The sequence below is a fragment of the Necator americanus genome, chromosome IV (assembly GCF_031761385.1).
Source record: "Necator americanus strain Aroian chromosome IV, whole genome shotgun sequence".
NCBI lineage: Eukaryota > Metazoa > Nematoda > Chromadorea > Rhabditida > Ancylostomatidae > Necator > Necator americanus.
Window position 1 is genome coordinate 36,564,772 of NC_087374.1, and position 16,528 is coordinate 36,581,299.

General features: G+C 37.9%; 2 protein-coding genes across 3 annotated transcripts; one reads left to right on the forward strand and one right to left on the reverse strand.

The window, feature by feature from the left end:
* Positions 1-229: 229 nt before the first annotated feature.
* On the forward strand, positions 230-9,865 carry RB195_003819 (uncharacterized protein; the record flags this gene model as incomplete). Of its 2 annotated transcripts, XM_064201636.1 has the most annotated exons (12): positions 230-271; positions 629-730; positions 810-920; positions 2,768-2,914; positions 2,999-3,072; positions 4,391-4,544; positions 5,907-5,993; positions 6,063-6,172; positions 6,229-6,327; positions 7,399-7,557; positions 8,166-8,317; positions 8,425-8,633. In XM_064201636.1, 12 exons carry the CDS (start codon positions 230-232, stop codon positions 8,631-8,633), a joined length of 1,446 nt encoding a protein of 481 aa, XP_064057518.1. The 2 variants fall into 2 exon arrangements, with proteins under 2 accessions (XP_064057518.1, XP_064057517.1); XM_064201637.1 differs by lacking the exons at positions 2,999-3,072; positions 4,391-4,544; positions 8,425-8,633 and adding an exon at positions 9,813-9,865.
* A 994-nt stretch (positions 9,866-10,859) lies between these two features.
* On the reverse strand, positions 10,860-15,202 carry RB195_003820 (uncharacterized protein; the record flags this gene model as incomplete). Its single annotated transcript, XM_064201638.1, has 8 exons — positions 10,860-10,946; positions 11,095-11,280; positions 11,388-11,448; positions 12,276-12,487; positions 12,631-12,747; positions 13,186-13,290; positions 13,527-13,646; positions 15,158-15,202. 8 exons carry the CDS (start codon positions 15,200-15,202, stop codon positions 10,860-10,862), a joined length of 933 nt encoding a protein of 310 aa, XP_064057519.1.
* Between the last annotated feature and the right edge of the window lie 1,326 nt (positions 15,203-16,528).

Sequence of the window (16,528 nt, forward strand, 5' to 3'; positions counted from 1 at the left end):
CGATGCCCCGGCCTCAATTACCAGTAATGGACAGCCGTTTGCCACAACTGCACAAAATAAATAAAATGCGTATTGTTTATCCGTTGATGTGTTGTTGCACACACTATCCGTAGTTAAATAGCACCCAGCAAATATTCGTAACTTCTTCAAAATTCCACACATTTTTCAGATTAAAAAAAGAGGAAGATTTTAGTTTAATGCTGGTTTGTCACTAATTTCACAAACAATCATGGAATTATACGAGGATATCGAATTTTGCGATCCCAATCAGGTACGAAAAAGTTTAGACTCGGTACTGAGAATAAGAGGGATTTGTTTGTGTCGAGAAAATTCCTAAATCCAGAGCGATTTGACTTGTAGCATAGAAATTTTATTGAAATATGTATCTCGTTTCTCTCCACATTGTTTTCTTCCACGATTTTCTTCTTACTCTATTGATTCTACGGAAATTTTCCGCAAACTGTTACTTTTCTTTAATCTGCAAGTTTCGAATCAATTCGTACTTGAGTTACAATTTATTTCACTTAGTTTTGAACGGGTGGGGACCTTCTTCAGGAAAGAAAAGAAAGAAAAATAGGTCAGGTTGGATAAAATCCTCAAGGTAAATGATGGTTTTTTCCTACTTCAGATCTACGGCGAAGAATTACCAATATGCGAAGATCCGTTCACAGTTTTCGATCACTACATGAATTATTGCGTTCCGGCAACCTTAATTCAATTCGCGGATCAGGTACGCTAACCATAAGTCGTACATATTTTGCTTAAAATAACTCTGAACAACTATAGACGAAAAATTGACAAAAATTCAGGAAAATGAGCCAAATATGAAGATCATCTATGGTTTTCTACTTCCTATTCTCTCTATTGTAGTGCTTCTGTCGAATGGTGTCGTCATATTTGTTTTGAACGAACAAAAAACGGTAAGTACACCTTCACTTCTCTTTCATATTCGCTTTTGTTGTGGTGTCCTAAGTTTTCTGGGTCTGTTTTTCTCCCACACCTATTTCCTAATCTCATCCGTGCATATTAGAATGGACACAACATAGTAGAAAAGAAAAATATGTAGGTTGTGGAAATTTGGGAACCAATCTTCAACCTTAAGGGGGTTTTTTGAGATTTTGAAGTGTTAATCATTTTCTACAGTAACATACAAGGAAAGAAAAATAGGCTGTAGTATCTTGGGAACCAATCTTCTACTTAAAGTAGCGTTTTTTTTTTGAGATTTTGAAGTGTTTTGTACCTGCTGTGTACGGTTTTCGGTGGATCGAATGTTAGTTCAATCTTTCATGTTTTTTCTCAAATTACTTAGAAACCTTAAAGGTTTAAGGTTTCGATGAGTGTTACGTTGAATGTTAACGGGTGATTCAGGATTTACTACGTTGAATGTTGACATGTGGGCACTAAAGCGATAATCTGATTATAGGTGTCAGCGGATGATGATTCATTTGTCGAAAAGTGTAGATCTAAAAGAAAATAGGACTTTTTAGAAGGTCAAAGAAAGTAGAAATAGGATTTTTTCGAATTATTTTTGTTGCAACCTTTTTTTCTCGTGCCCTTATACTTTTCAGAAATTATTGAAGTGCATGAATCTATTTTCACCGACGAATATTTTCGTAAAAAGAACCTCTTGGAATCCGAGCGAATTTTTTTTTGCATAGAAAGATAGCCAGAAACACATCAAGAATCATTCTTTGAATTCTACATACGTTCTTTTCTGTCGCTAAATGAGATTGCTTCCTGAAAGATGCTTCTTCACGCTTCCATTTTTTTCTCGGACTACATATCTGCAATGAACATAGTGCAGCAATGTAATTTGTCTTCGATTTTCCACAACAGACAGGGGCCTGGAATTGTAACTTCTTTCAAAGTATTCATTACAAAATCGAGAATATTTCACAGAACGGATAATTTCTCACTGAATCAAAGTGCTTATTACGTAAACGACCTATTGGAGAACTTTTTGTGAGAAGATCGTGGTTTTTAAACCTATCTTCAATGAAAAGTTTCGCACACACACACATATGACTACAAGTTTGTGCTAAAGATTAGAGGCTAATACAAAAGTCGAAAGAGTTGTAGTTTTGTCAAGTTGAACTCTTTACCTTCAAAATCCGCGTTGTGGTCCACTTTTTTAGTTTATGAACATAAAGCTCACAAAAGACTTTAAAAATTATGGACTGGTACCCCATAAATCGATCCCCGACTAATCTACAAATGAACCTGGGTTGTAAATTGTATGTACCTTGGCCCTCTTAATGTCCATAACTCTAAGTGCCTAAATCCATTTTTTAAAAATGTTTGTGTTCATCTATTCAGGAATTTTGGGCAGCAAAAATCACATTACTAAATAGCAAATGAGGCCGTTGTTTGCTCGTGTTTTAGTAAAACTGGAGGTCAAGATAGTATATCGAGGTTAACTGAACGGGAATACTTTTAAAGATAAATGATCAAAACGGCAGTTTCTCTTTGGGAAAACAAAAAAAACAAAAAGTTTATGTGATCGTCTGCTTTTTGTCAGACAGAATGTATTTTTAATGCATCGATAGCTCTCTGGTTATTTTATGACTTGGAATACCAGTGAAAATCCGGGATAAAAGAACCAGCTGTTTTTTTTGACGCAGTATGAAGACAAAATTGGTCCGTGAGTGTTTCAGTGACCCCTGAAAATAGCTGGTTTCACTAGTCATCTTCTGTTTTTTTTCCAGTGACGTTATATTTAGTTGACTATATTATCCATAAATAAATAAGTTCATAAATAGTTATTCAGAAGCGTGCCACGGTCGAACCTCTGCTGTGGATGGCAGTAAGCGCTCTGTTGATGGCAGCATCACCACTACCGTTCACTGTTTTCTATTATAATCTCGGTCATATGCGAGATCTCAATCAAACGGAATTCCTATGCTACTTACAGAAGGTCAGCTGCTTGCTCGTTGTTCCAGAAATAACACGTTACAGGGTCAGATTTTCAGTCATTGTCAAGGATGATTCGGTTTTTCAGGTCTGTATGGAGATTCTACCTTTCTTTTTCAATACACTGATCACTTTTTTCACAATGCTGTTAGGTATCCAGAGGTGAGATTTATTAATTTCGACGTTAAAAAACATCCAAGATTTTCAAACATCGGTTCATTTTTCATATTTTTAAACTGGATGGAACTTTTACTCATTTATGAGGTAATTTCGTGTTGGTTAGTGCTGCAAATGATCCAATAAAACATCCAAAAAACCGCATCGGCTCCGGAATTGATAGATTATGAAACTGCGAAATTCCATACGTGTTGAAATAATAAGTGACTGTTTCAGAAATTATACCATCTGAGTTTTTTTTTATTGAGGGGTTCTATGTCTGTTGATTAAATGTTTCTTTTGTAGCGCATTAAATATTTAAGAGATTGAGATCTCTTTGGCACGGATATTTAGTGCTTATATAGAAGGATACTGTAACAATTTGGAAAATACAGCAACAAAACAAATGACTGAGATAATTTTCTTGCCAAGTAGAAACCTCCGACAGAGCAAGATTGAAATATTTGCTGGAAAAACTCCCAAAAAATTCCGGTTCTTTCTTGCTCTGTTTTCCATCCTTATAAAAAGTCCGGATAGGATAAAGAAAGCATGACTGCTTTTTTGCAATCGTTATCCTCAAGCGTTTTTAAGCTAGAGCTTAGGATAACAAGTAGGACCAGGGCCAGAAAGCCTCTCCTTCTGCTCCTTTGACGTTTGAGATCAACCATTCAACGAACCAAAGAATCAAAGAATTACGATCCGATTTTTTTTTCAAATCCGATTTTGTAGAATGCAGGAAGAAATTTTTCACGAAGTGAATCGTCTGCGAATAGATCCGCGGCTGTTAAGCACAAAAGCCGATTTGTAGTATGTAGTGAACGCGAGCGTGATAAAATGTTAATCTTGGGATAGACGGTGACGAAGGATCAGCTACGGCGTACCAAGGGGTACTGTGCAAATATTTTCGGTGGATAAATATACCTTTCCATTCGTACCTAGAAAAAAAAATGCACAAAAATAGTCAATTACCTGTATTTTGCTCATATTTTTTTGATAATAATTATTTATTATTAGAGCGTGCAAAAACTGTAATTAATAAAATTACAAAAATTATAATTACAGTTTATTGTAGTAGTTTGCGTCTTGGGAAAGGACTGTTGTTTATGTTCTGCTGCTTTTGTTCTTTCGTGGTTGAAATCTCAAAATAATCTTCTTAAAATGATTCTTAGGAATGTATACTGTAATATGTATATATGCTAGTATTTTGAAATAAATCTCAGTCTTCTCAAATCCTAGAAAATTCTTTTTTTTCAGCTGGATTTTTCTAGAATCCCGCAACAATGTTAGATTTGTTATCCAAAAAATAACTCGAACAATTTTTCAGATTCATTGCCGTTCAATTCCCACTCGACTCATTTCGATGGTGTTCACGCCGACTAATTCGACGATATTCGAAAGCGATTCTCACCTTGGCCACCGTACTTACCCTAATTCATTCCACTTTCGATATTCGGGTTATCTATCATTTTTGTATTAGAGTAAGTTTTTGTTTTTGGCTCAGTCAGTTTTTTTCACTTGAGCATTTTTTTCCACATATTTTTTTTTGATAGTTAATAATTGGAAAAGAAAAAAAAGTTGATGAATCTTAGAATTAGAAGAACGATCTTCTCACAAGTGGTTATAAAGATGAATTTAAATGTACTGCTAGTCTTATTTATTTATTTATTTATTTATTTATTGAAGACCTTAATCTTCATTAGACACTAGTAAGATTAAATCTATTAATTGAATTTGCTAGAATTTCAACCATTATAGCACCACATCTATGATATTTTTGTGTTAAATAATCCTGAAATCTATAGCTTATCGAAAACCAATTTGTCGAACAACATGTTGTTATTCTAGTAAGTTCATGTAAGCAAATATAAAAGAAAATGTATTTTGTTTCGCCTTTACAAAAAAGTCCAGATTGCTTAAAAAAGAAATTATTTGGGAATAATAATGGGATTATTTGCAATCTAAAAAATAGTAAATGATTACACTCATTCAATATACTTCGGTGTAGCAGAGTTGGGCTTAGCAACATCTTCATCTTTCCGAGGTCCGATGAATTGGTACTTGATTTTTTCGGGAGGATAAAGAAAATCCTGGTTTGATAAAAACATCAGTTAGCCTCAGCGCAGTTATCGTAGGAGTCAGATACGGATCCATAAATCCCAAAAAGTTCTAAATTAAAGTCAAACGGCTGCGTTGATGCATCCTAAGCGGATTGATTATCCTCAGACACATGCTGTGCTAAGATTCAGCTAATTATTCATCCAGACTAGACTACTAGACTTTGTCAACACCTTCACCTTATCGCGGACAACCAGTTTGCCACCATTGGGGATCATCCGAAAATTTTCACAAATATTTGCTTTTTCGTGCTTTTATTTGTATTTTTATTTCTTTGTAACAAACAGTAGAGAAAACAGAAAATGATACACCGGCAGTTTTTCCAGCTGCATCCAAAAGAGGACTGCTAAGATCACTTTAACAAAATTGTGATTTTTGATTAGGTGATTTTAGGGGAAATCGATCAAAGCATATATATTATTCTGCATTCCTGATGGGGAATTTGATTTATGGTGGGAGTGTTATTTAAATTAGCTATCTATTCAGGAAGAAGATAGTTTCTAGATGTTTTGTGGTCTTTGAATCGGTTTGTGATTGTTGAAATTACGTGATTTGAAGTAACGGAGATATAATTTGACTCGGGCCGAGAAGCACCTCATTTCAAACTCAAAGAAAACCCTCATGTTGAACTTTATCCCTGACGTCAATTCGTTTCAATCTCTGACTAATACTAAGTGTGTAGTGAGGCTAGAAATAATTGTATGAAGATGAACTTCTTGATTCAGGGACCATCAACTTCATTCTGGGTGGCGCGTTGTTTTGTTGGACATTCACCGTTGACACGAGCAATGGGTCCGGACACATTTGCATGGGTAATCGCTAGGAACTGAACCTGCTACTATCCCTTTTTCTTATCCACATCCTCACATCCAGAATTTTAGGTTTTCGACTGTTTTCGACTTGGCCTTATAGTCGTACCATCAATTCTACTATTTGTGATTACAATACTTTTAATAAGGACCATAAAAACCTCGGATGCTCAGAAATTGAGGTTTGTTTGTACAATTCGATGCATTTTCTATCAAAGAATTAGGATTCTATTTTTAGAATGAATTCCAGTGTGAATCGCCATAAACGTGTTAGTTCTGCATCGAGGAACACAACAGTCATGCTCACCGTAATCATCGCATTGTTTTTGTTGGCAAGGTACGGTATTATGGGCATTTTAATAATTCGCATTCGCCAGGATTATCCTCTATCCTCCAAAAAAAGAAAGTGCTCAACGCTTCTAGTGTTGAGAAAAAAAAACTGTTGATGTTTGTCGTATTGAGAAACATACTAAAGATTAAGAGCTATTCTATTTATTCGCATACCTTGCACTACGTCAGGATTCTGGTTATTTCTGGAATAACGTAAATTGAGTACAAGCTGTTTGCGAGACTTCGCAGTCTTCCTAGATTCTATTCCAGTAAATTGCTAATGGATTTCACATGACCACTTTTTTCTGCAAGTTTGTGACAGTTCGTTTTCTCCGTTGCAAGCTCCGTTTCCAAGGAGGTTTTTCTCTTCTAAGCCTTTTTTTTTAAATCAAATCTGTCTTCTCTCACACTCTTGAACTGCCACTTCCCTTAAGGGCATCACCTCACGGATCTGAGGTGGTACGGATTCCAGGTGGAGTATTCGTATACGGGATAGCAGATTATGGAGGCTTTGAGCACTATTTTCTGCAACGAGTTCGATTGGAGCGCGCCAGCGTTGTGCACACGCTGCATCTTCGGGGCCGTTTTTTTACGGCAATTAGGAAGAAATGGACGGAATCACCCCCTCTCCCCAATCTATGATCCCGTATACGAATACTTCACCGGAAATCCGTACCACTCCAGATTCGTGGGGTGATGACTTTAAGACTTTGCAGCTAAATTATCGTACAAATGCACATAGATGAGCTATTGGATGTAGATCAATTAATCGATCGCAGAGAAAATAGGATATTTTCTGAAAAAAAAATCGAACCAAGTTGTTCGGGAATCAAAATACATTCTTTCGTGAATCTTTGAGTGATTTAATCGGACCAGAACCACCTGAGTCGAAACGGCGCGGTCGAGGGAACGGTTGCAATTGAGATGGGACCCTCGGTAGCCCTTCTCATTTCTGCAAACAGAGTGCAACTAACGTTGTTCCACATCGCGATCGCAACCGTCGATTCGAGCGTTTCCGCTGACGAAACGCTCCAAACTTTAGGTTCCTTTGACCTAACACTGACCAAAGTCGTTTCAGAGCTCCGTCAACAGTGTTGATTATCCTGGTGAAGCTATCCGACGTTCTTCCGCTCGGCTCGTTGGAGTTCGCCCATTCAGCCTACCTGCGGGCTTTTGCAAATATCATTCTGGTCACGCTGCATCCTATTTCTTTCGCGGTCTACATGTTCATGTCGAGGTGAGATATATTTATTTATTTATTTATTGAAAACACCTGCAGGTGTTCCATAAAACAAAAAACAAAATGGAACAGAGCTTACTAGAATTTCGCCTGAATTTTACACAACAAGACTGCCCCTTCAAAGCTTCAAAGATCCTTTTCCCAGACTCAAAAGGCTACGGTAGATAAACGGGTACCAAGGTTTGGGTGACCAACTTAACCTCGAACGGAGGAATCCGTCAGGGACCCTGGGCAAACAGGTGGGGGGATCTCAAGCGCAAGGGCCCACCAACTTATATCAGAATCATGAGGAAACATTGAAAAAGGGGTTTCATCGGAAATATTTTGCTAACAAATCGAAAAAGCTCAAAATGACGATTAACTAGTTTGTCTCTTCCAGTAACTGTTTAACGTAGAACACGAAATTCTCTATCGGCCTTTAACTAGCAGTTTAGAAAGATATTGGTGCACCTTTGTTGAAAATCCAGTCAAAAAAAGTTAAAAAATTTCTACCTCATTAAAAGTAAGCAATATTCTTTGCTTTTGCTTTTCTCAAAAATATATTCACGGTGGTAGAAAGACACAGTTATTTCTGGACTTCGCTTACTAGAAACGACTGATTCCAGACGTTTTCGTGTGTCACTCCGACGTCTTCTTGGATGGCGATTCCTTGCCTCCGATGAAGAATTCCATGCGTTTACATCCTCGATGAGAAATTCGCAGTTTAAAGGACAAGTGACAAAGAATAGTTGCTTCGCACTGAATATTTACAAAAAAGGTTCGTTTTCTCTTTGTTTATAAGTTAAGTGTAGTGCTCTAACAAGGAATTAAAGGCAGAATGAAATAATTAGTCATATAAATACAGTGATCTGTTTCTCATTCCAGAAAGCCACACATCAATGCAGCATAACTCACATTATTCGTCATTTTCGAAGAAAAGTGTTGTGTTTGCACCGAAAACATCAAATGATGGGACGTTATTCAATGGAACTCATGCTACGAGGTCATTGTCGAATTGGTCGACAAAAAGTGGCATCAGTAAGCTGAGTTTCCTCAGGCGATTAGCGTTCACACGACGATGCGATACAGTTTAACAACTTTGCACGAGGTCCACATACTTTTTTCCTTTACCGGGTTTTTTTTTTCGTTGCTTTACAAATCCAATGAAAAAAATCTCTCTAAATCTGAGAAGGTTGTTATGTTTTACGTGTATTACGTTTTTTTTATTCACATAGGAATAAGCCGATTAGGAGCTAAATGTTCCACATTACGGTTCTCATGACATTTTCGTCGTTTTTCCCCCCAGAAATGTCTCAACGTGGTTAATAGAAGCATTTGCGTCGTCGTTTTGCATTCATTTTGCATTTGAAGCTTTAGAGTTGACGAAGTAATCGCCAATTTTTTTTTGCCATTTCCAAGGCATCCATCCGCTTGATCACTCCAAAGCTTCAATTGCACATATCAAATCATCTTTTTCATGCATTGTGTTCGTTTTTTGTTCCGTTTCAATAAAATTTATGTATCTCTGTGCGCAAAAAACCAGGAAAAAAAGTGAACAAGGATCTTATCTGTTGTTTTCAAGTGGTGCGGATGTGACATCTATTCATATAAGCCTAGGGCTTATTCATAAGTCTCATCATGGATTCGGCTAGAATTATTTTCCTTAAAGACATCACCCTACGAATCTGATGTGATATGGATTTCCGATGGTCAAAGACTGTACGAGGATTGTAGAATGTAGAAGCGAGTGAGGTCCCGCTCATTTCTTCCTAATCACCGTAAAAACTGGCTTCGGGGGTTCCGGCGCGCTATTTTCGACAACAAGTTCGATTGGAGCGCGCCAGCCTTGTGCACGCCCCGCATCTCCCGGGGGCGTTTTTATGCGGTAATTGGGAAGAAATGGACGGAATCACCCTCCTTCCCATAATCTACGATCCCGTATAGACGTAACCCACCTGAAACCCACTCCTACCCTCCAGGTTCGTGGGTTGGTACGGGTTTCAGGTGGGTTACGCCTCTAAGATAGCCATAGTAATCTTTCATATGAGTCGACTGATAATTTCTGAGGGTTACCAGCGTCAATTTTTTCCTTACTTTATTTTTCAGCTTTTTTATCCTCCAGCTTGATCATGCTTCGATCACTTTGTTTTCTTTTCCTCTTTCTTTTCCAACTAAGTGTATTGTTCACTGATATTATACCGTCAAAATAGCTGAAAGCACACAATCTGGGGAAAATTAGACATATGCAAGCTGCTTATTTCCTTTTTTTTTAGAGGAGCTGTACGGTAATTATACGAAAAAGGAAAAGGATGATGTCAATGAATGAAAAAAGAGATAAAAGTTTGTTTATTTTACAACACCGCCCATTAAACTTCACAATGAGTTTGCAAAACACCCAAAATAGGATGGCGGCGTGATTCCGAAGAGGACGTTGTCATTGAAGTAGAAGATTTTCCGGAGATTCATACTTATTTCTCAAAAATTGCTAAAATATTTGACTCATTTGTAATCAGTAGCTCAATTTGAACATTTCAGTTCCTAACTACTCTGTAGGATTTGGATTTTAATGCACTCCATAGATAAACGGAAGGGTTACATCGGAAGATGTCATTATATTTACCTGAAAAAAACTGAAATATTTTTCCTTCGGATAATTATTTCCCAAAGTGTTCAATTTATACAAATTTTTATTTCAAAAAAAAAACAAAAAACTACTATGCGGTGTCTTTTAGAATCTTGGTCAAATCGTTTTGCGAGTTAAATATTGGTGGTTTCTGAATCATTTTTCTAAAAGTTTTACTTAATGTGTTTTAATTTGTGTAGGATAAGTTTTTCAAGAGGATATATTGTCATGACCTCGTTTTTCTGCACAAGAATTTTAATTATGATGGAATATGATTAATTATCTTCGTTTTCTGCTTTTTTTAATACACGGACATACTAATTGCTTAAATAAACATTATGAAAAAATAAACATTATGAAAAATAGATTTCGTTCAGATATTAAACATTTTATTTTATAATGGTTAAGTTAAGATGGAACGCAATTAATGAATTTGCTTTCGTGCCTTATCTTATACATGAATGAATTAATTGATTTCATAATTTTTTTTAATAATTTTTTTTTTAATAAAATGAAAAATAGCTTTCGCTCTCGTGCCATTTTTCATTTTATTTCGTAACAATTTCTCAAGAATCATCAACAACATTTTCGGATACACGAAAGTTTTTATTTGCGGGAATCCAGATATAGAAATGTAAGATGAGGGAAATCACGGATATTTTCCGAGTTCTTAAACAGTTTTCTCATTCTTTTGTTTTCAGTTCGGAGCTGCAGGTTGATCTTTTGCCTCTGCCGCTGCTTTTGTATCCTTTCCCTCATCAGCTTTCCCCATCGCAGAACTATCCTGAAACTCCTATGATTACTACAATAGCGTAATTTAGGGGAAATCAGCTACGAGGTGAACCCTCAGGGCCCTCATATTTAGATTCTGTACTCTCGATTGTTTTTTTTTTTTGAAAGAAAAGACGATTTTGCCTCCGTAATGAACATACTTTTTCTTTCGAATCAACTCCCCCCTTCATTTTATCTGCTGCTTCCCCTCCTTCTGGCTCAGCAGATGGATTTTGGACGTCTGCGCTTTGTTTTTCTTCCTTTGCTTCTGGAGATGCTTGTTGCTGCTTGTTTGCATCCTGTGATCCTTCTTGAGCTGGTTGAGGCGGCGGTGCCGCAACATTTTCCTTCAGAATGTTTAACTATTCAGACAGGCATTTGGAACTGTGTAGGATTTAAAAAATATTTGACGAGATTTTTTTTTCTGGTCAATTGGAAGTGGTGTAGGACTTACTTTTGCTTGACTGGGAAGGTTTTCCTTGGATCCTGACAGCGCAGGTTTGGATTGTGAAGCTCTGCAAAGTGCTAGGCGCTAAATCCATGCATCCTCTCTTAGTTCATTGATTTTAGACTTTAGCTTGCTCGTGAAGATAAGAAGAAAATAAATGTTTTGATAAGAGAGCGGCAGAATGAAAAGATGTTTCCAAGCACGGCAAGGAAAAGAGAAAAAAGTTGCTTAGACGACTGCTTGGCTATCTTTGACCTCAACGTAAACGATGCCACAATGAAGATCCTCATTCGAAAATCAGTTCGTTGTTGAAGTCAAAAAGGCTCGGCAGGGAGTTCAGGCGATGCGACAGGCTCGGCAGGATATACATATAGGATACCGGCAAGCGATTAATGGATCGATCCCGTACATACTTGCTCGAGGTAGTACAGATCCACCGATTAAAGGTATCACCCCACGAATCTGGGATGGTACGGGTTTGGGTAATGCCTAAACGGGGTCGTAGATTATTTCCGTCCATTTCATCCTGACTGCCGTAAAAAGCAGCCCAGAAAATACGGCTTCAAGCGTTCCGGGGCGCTACTTTCTACAACGAGTTCGGTTGGAGCGCGCCAGCCTTGTGCACGCGCAGCATTTTGGGGCCGTTTGTTACAGCAATCAGGAAGAAATGGACGGAATCACCCTCCTTCCCATAATCTCCGATCCCGTATAGGGATTATCCACCTGAAACCCGCACCACCCCAAAATTCGTGGGGTGATGCCTTTAAGTCGAGGATGTCAATCTAAGGCATGGCTACCAACATGGATTTGAGAAGTTATCCAGGTCATTGCCAAGGAGACGAGCATCCCCCCACATGACATGAATATCTAGAAAGTTAGTAACTGCATACTTACTTTGTTCCACCTTCTTTGCTTGCTTTCTTTTTATTTGCAGCATCCCTATTGGGCGCCTTCTTGTCTTTTTTGTCCTTTATTTTATCCTTTTCTTCCTTATGAGGCATTGCTTCTGCCGATTTCGACTGTACCGTCTCCTTTGGTGTTCCAGGAAGTACGCAGAAGAACACCACAACACCCAACGTATACACAATACCAACCGTAGACATTAGCTAAAATTCATAACATGAATATTTAAAATTTCAGATGAGTGAAGAGAGAAACGAAAAGAAAGAAATGAAAAGTGAGAAAGAAAGTAGATTTTTTTTTGTTTTTTTTTTCTGTATCACATGGCATAAAGTATAATAGTACTTACAGCAGCAGCTCTAATGGCCCGCGAATAACCACCTGGAAAATTTGGCGCATTGTGAAGCCATAGGCATGCACATCCTGCCATGTTGAAAATTAGTGTGAATACCAGGATCGTGGTAACCTGAATTGGTTAATCGTAGAAGTGAAATTTTCAGGAATTTTGTACGTTAGTTGAGAGTTCGATTCGGGAAGAGTGTCGAGAGCTGAGAATGCAGTTAATGAATTCATTTTTCGGTTTATTCTGACAAATCCATCTAGAAAATTTTAAGGATTCGCTTTGTGAATGATCATTGTTTTTTTCCTAAGAATATACCGAGAGGAAGAGAAAGTCTTTGTCTTTCAAGTGCTACCTATGATAGGGAACTGAACATTAATTTAGGGTTAAGCAGAATTGATGCATATATTTATCGTGCAGCTCCAAAGCCAGGATTTATTCATCATTATTATTTATTCTAAGTTCTTTAAAGCGAGATTCCCGTGATTTCATGGTAGAACTTCCGGGAAAGGCTTTTACGTTAGCTTAAAAAACTTTTACGTTAGCTTAAAAAAATTTCCTTACCACTACAGGAGGCAAAAACCTGGTGCACGATACAACATTGCTGGCTATCAGACAAACGGCTAAACATACTACGCAAATAGCGTGGACAATTATGGACATGAGCACCTGTAATGGATTTTATCTGAATGTGGATCCTGATTGTGGAAAACCATTAGAAATTCCTACTGGTAGGAATTGTTCAATTAAGTATTACTACTTCTACTTTTAAAATACATCTCATTCAAAACATAGACGTTGAGATATCCTTAATCGTTATGGAATTTTGAGTTCTTCACATTATGAGTCTAGTCCTCACGTTCACGTAAATTTGAAACTTTTATTCACTAAAAAAGAAACCAAACCTTGAAACTTTCTATATCTACAGCTGCTTTTTCAGTACCATTACTAATTGGCGCCTTCTTCGGTCTCACATCATACAATTGCGATGAAAGAAGACATAGGACTATCATCATGTAAATAATCTAAAATTAAGGGTTTTTTCTTAAATGAAATGAGACTAACGAACGCTCTATTTTCAGAAGAAGGACTATATTTTAACTACTATGAAGAAGTAGTGGAAAATGGAGCATTTCGTTTACAACACAGGGGTTATTCGAGAATTTTGCGCTGGATTACAGTGCTGCAAAACCGTTATCCACTGTTAGATACGATATGGTTAGAGGGGAAAAAAAAAAACAAGTAATGGCGGTGATGTCTGGAGATATCGACTAATTACTAGTGTACTGCTGATCTTTCTCATTAACTATATATTCTATTTACTGTGATATTGCTTGACCTTTGATGAATATATTCCGCTAGATCGTCAAAATGGGATGTCATCCTTAAAGGCATCACCCCTCGAGTATAGTGGGGTGGTATGGATTTTTGTTTTAGTATACCTATATCGTGTCGTAGATTATGAATAGAGGGGTGGTTCCGCTCATCTCTTCCTGCATCACTGTATACAGACGGTTTGCGGTAAAATACGGTTCCTTACGACGTCTATTGCAATGCGCCACAATTGCGCTCCGCCCGCAATTGCGATTCGTGAAATGGAGTGAATTGCCCCAATGGGGCGTCCGAATGGGTTTTCGACGAATCGCAGGCAGGAACGGGGCGCATGGCAACACAATCCATCGTTAGAAACAGTTCCGGGGTCGCCCGTTTACACTGATACAGGGAGAGATGAGCAGAACCACTCCTGTATTCATAATCTTCTATTCGATATAAGTATACTCCAACGGAAATCCATACCACGCCAGATTTGTGGGGTGATGCCTTGAAACTGACCGGCTGAGTCCAGCTTGACTCTGTCTAGAATTTCAAAGACACTCTCCAGCATTGTTTAGGTAGCAAGTGGCTCAAAGGTGACAGAAGTATCCGCTTCTGTCTTTTTGAGCAGACAGTAAGAAGAACTGTGTAATCGAGGGGTAAGCAGGAAGGTTTTGGCCGTCAACTGGTGTGTAGATTCCGTACGATTCCGTAACGCAATCCACTCTGCCACTCATTTTCCATCGTTATTTACTTCAAGTCGTTCTTCTCCCTCATTTGTGCCATGTGTGGTTTTTGTGCCGCTGATGTTCGAAAATATGAGTTCGATGTCGGATGTATTGAGGTCAAAGATCAACGTTTCCGTTCCTTGGGTTTCTTGGTGGTTTCCGGAAAATGTTCAAATGTTGTCGTTCGAGCTTTTAAAATTGAACAAAATTAAGTGGCAGTGGTACGGGCACCCACTGTATTTCACAGATCCTTCATTGGCTTAAATTTTAACTTGTGGATAAAAAAGAATGGGTCCCTTTTCTGTAAGGAAATAGCTGAAGTGAGAACACTTAACATTCATCCAACTGGTAATAATGAGAGTTTCACCGCATCCATCTGTCTCAGTCTGATGCTTAGAGACGTAAACATTCAAACAATGCCCTCATTACTTCCGTTAGTGCGGTCCTACCAAGTTTCTTCGGCTGACTTCGTATGAACTACGTACGAAACTTACAAGTAATCCATAGAGTAAATGCGAATGAACAGCTACACAAGCCATCGACTAAAAAATGGGAAACACCGGCGGACGGAAGGGTCGTCGGAATCGGAGTCAGATCAAAATGAACTGGCAAAGATACGAGGGGAATCGATACTGGTGATGTTGATTTGGCTTGTTTTCCCTTCTAGGAATGCTAACGGAATTTATAACTGAAGATGGCATTGTTCTATTATTATTGTGTTTGTATTCGTTGTATTATCCAAGCCAGTCCATTTTCCCGTCGTCAAAAATCTGTTTCCAGTAGTTATAATTGTTATTTTCCTTACATTTGTCACTGTCAACAGGAACCAACAGCATTGCGCACCACTCCACCACCATACCCTTCGATTTTGATTTCTTTTCTTCGCTCGTGAGGAGCCGTGGATGTATTTCCTATCGTTTCCATTTATCCATTTATCAATCTCTACCACTTTGCTACTTCAGAAAACATCACAGAGATTTTTGCTTCGATGGGACCTTTCAGACCTTTCACTACGAATTCACTTGTATTACTCATAAGTTTCTATGTTCTACTATATCTGTACAGCACACCAATCACCTGTCAGTTTTCTTGGTAGGAAATTTTGACGCTTTTCCTGGTAAGGGTAGCTTATTTTTTGCTGACATTGTAACATCCAACCACATTAACCGAACATAAAGTGGGAATTATGTGTTTGAAAGTTCCCCATAAAAATAATTTGTCATGGAATTTGCTCAAAAAATTCACCCGTTTTAGGCGATGTTCAGTGATTTTGATGATCATGCCCTAATTTTGAGTTCTGTTTTCGTGCACTCAAAACAATATGACTATTTATTCCCACGGAACAAGCAAAATCAAATAACTTTTCGATTGACCATTATTTGAATAGAACTGAGTAGTCTAATTTTAGTGAGGATCATTGTTTCCTCTTTCTCTGAATCCCAACAGAATGAGATGAGGACCGATGTCTGATGTTGTGAGTTCGTACGTAGGAAAAGTTGGATCAATGAAATCATTTTGTTACAGACTGTACTTCTGTAAACATTTTGTTTTATTTGTTCAAAAGGGCTGCGAAGATTATGGAAGGTTTGAAGTTTTCTCGTAACCACATCTGGAACATCCCAACCATACTTATTTCAAGATTTAGATCAATCCTTGTTCATTGCCCTGTTTATCTGCTCTGTGTCCTGCAATTTGCCGTTGGCTCGGGGTATGGGACCCGAGAAGTCAATTAACCAGTGAAAGTCACACTCTTTTGCAATTATAGCTTGGTTCAACTGCTTTAGATCAACTGTTGCTGCTGCCATCTCATTGAAATCACTATCCTTTTATTTTATTACCAGCCTGAACGTCCGGGAAAAGTCGGA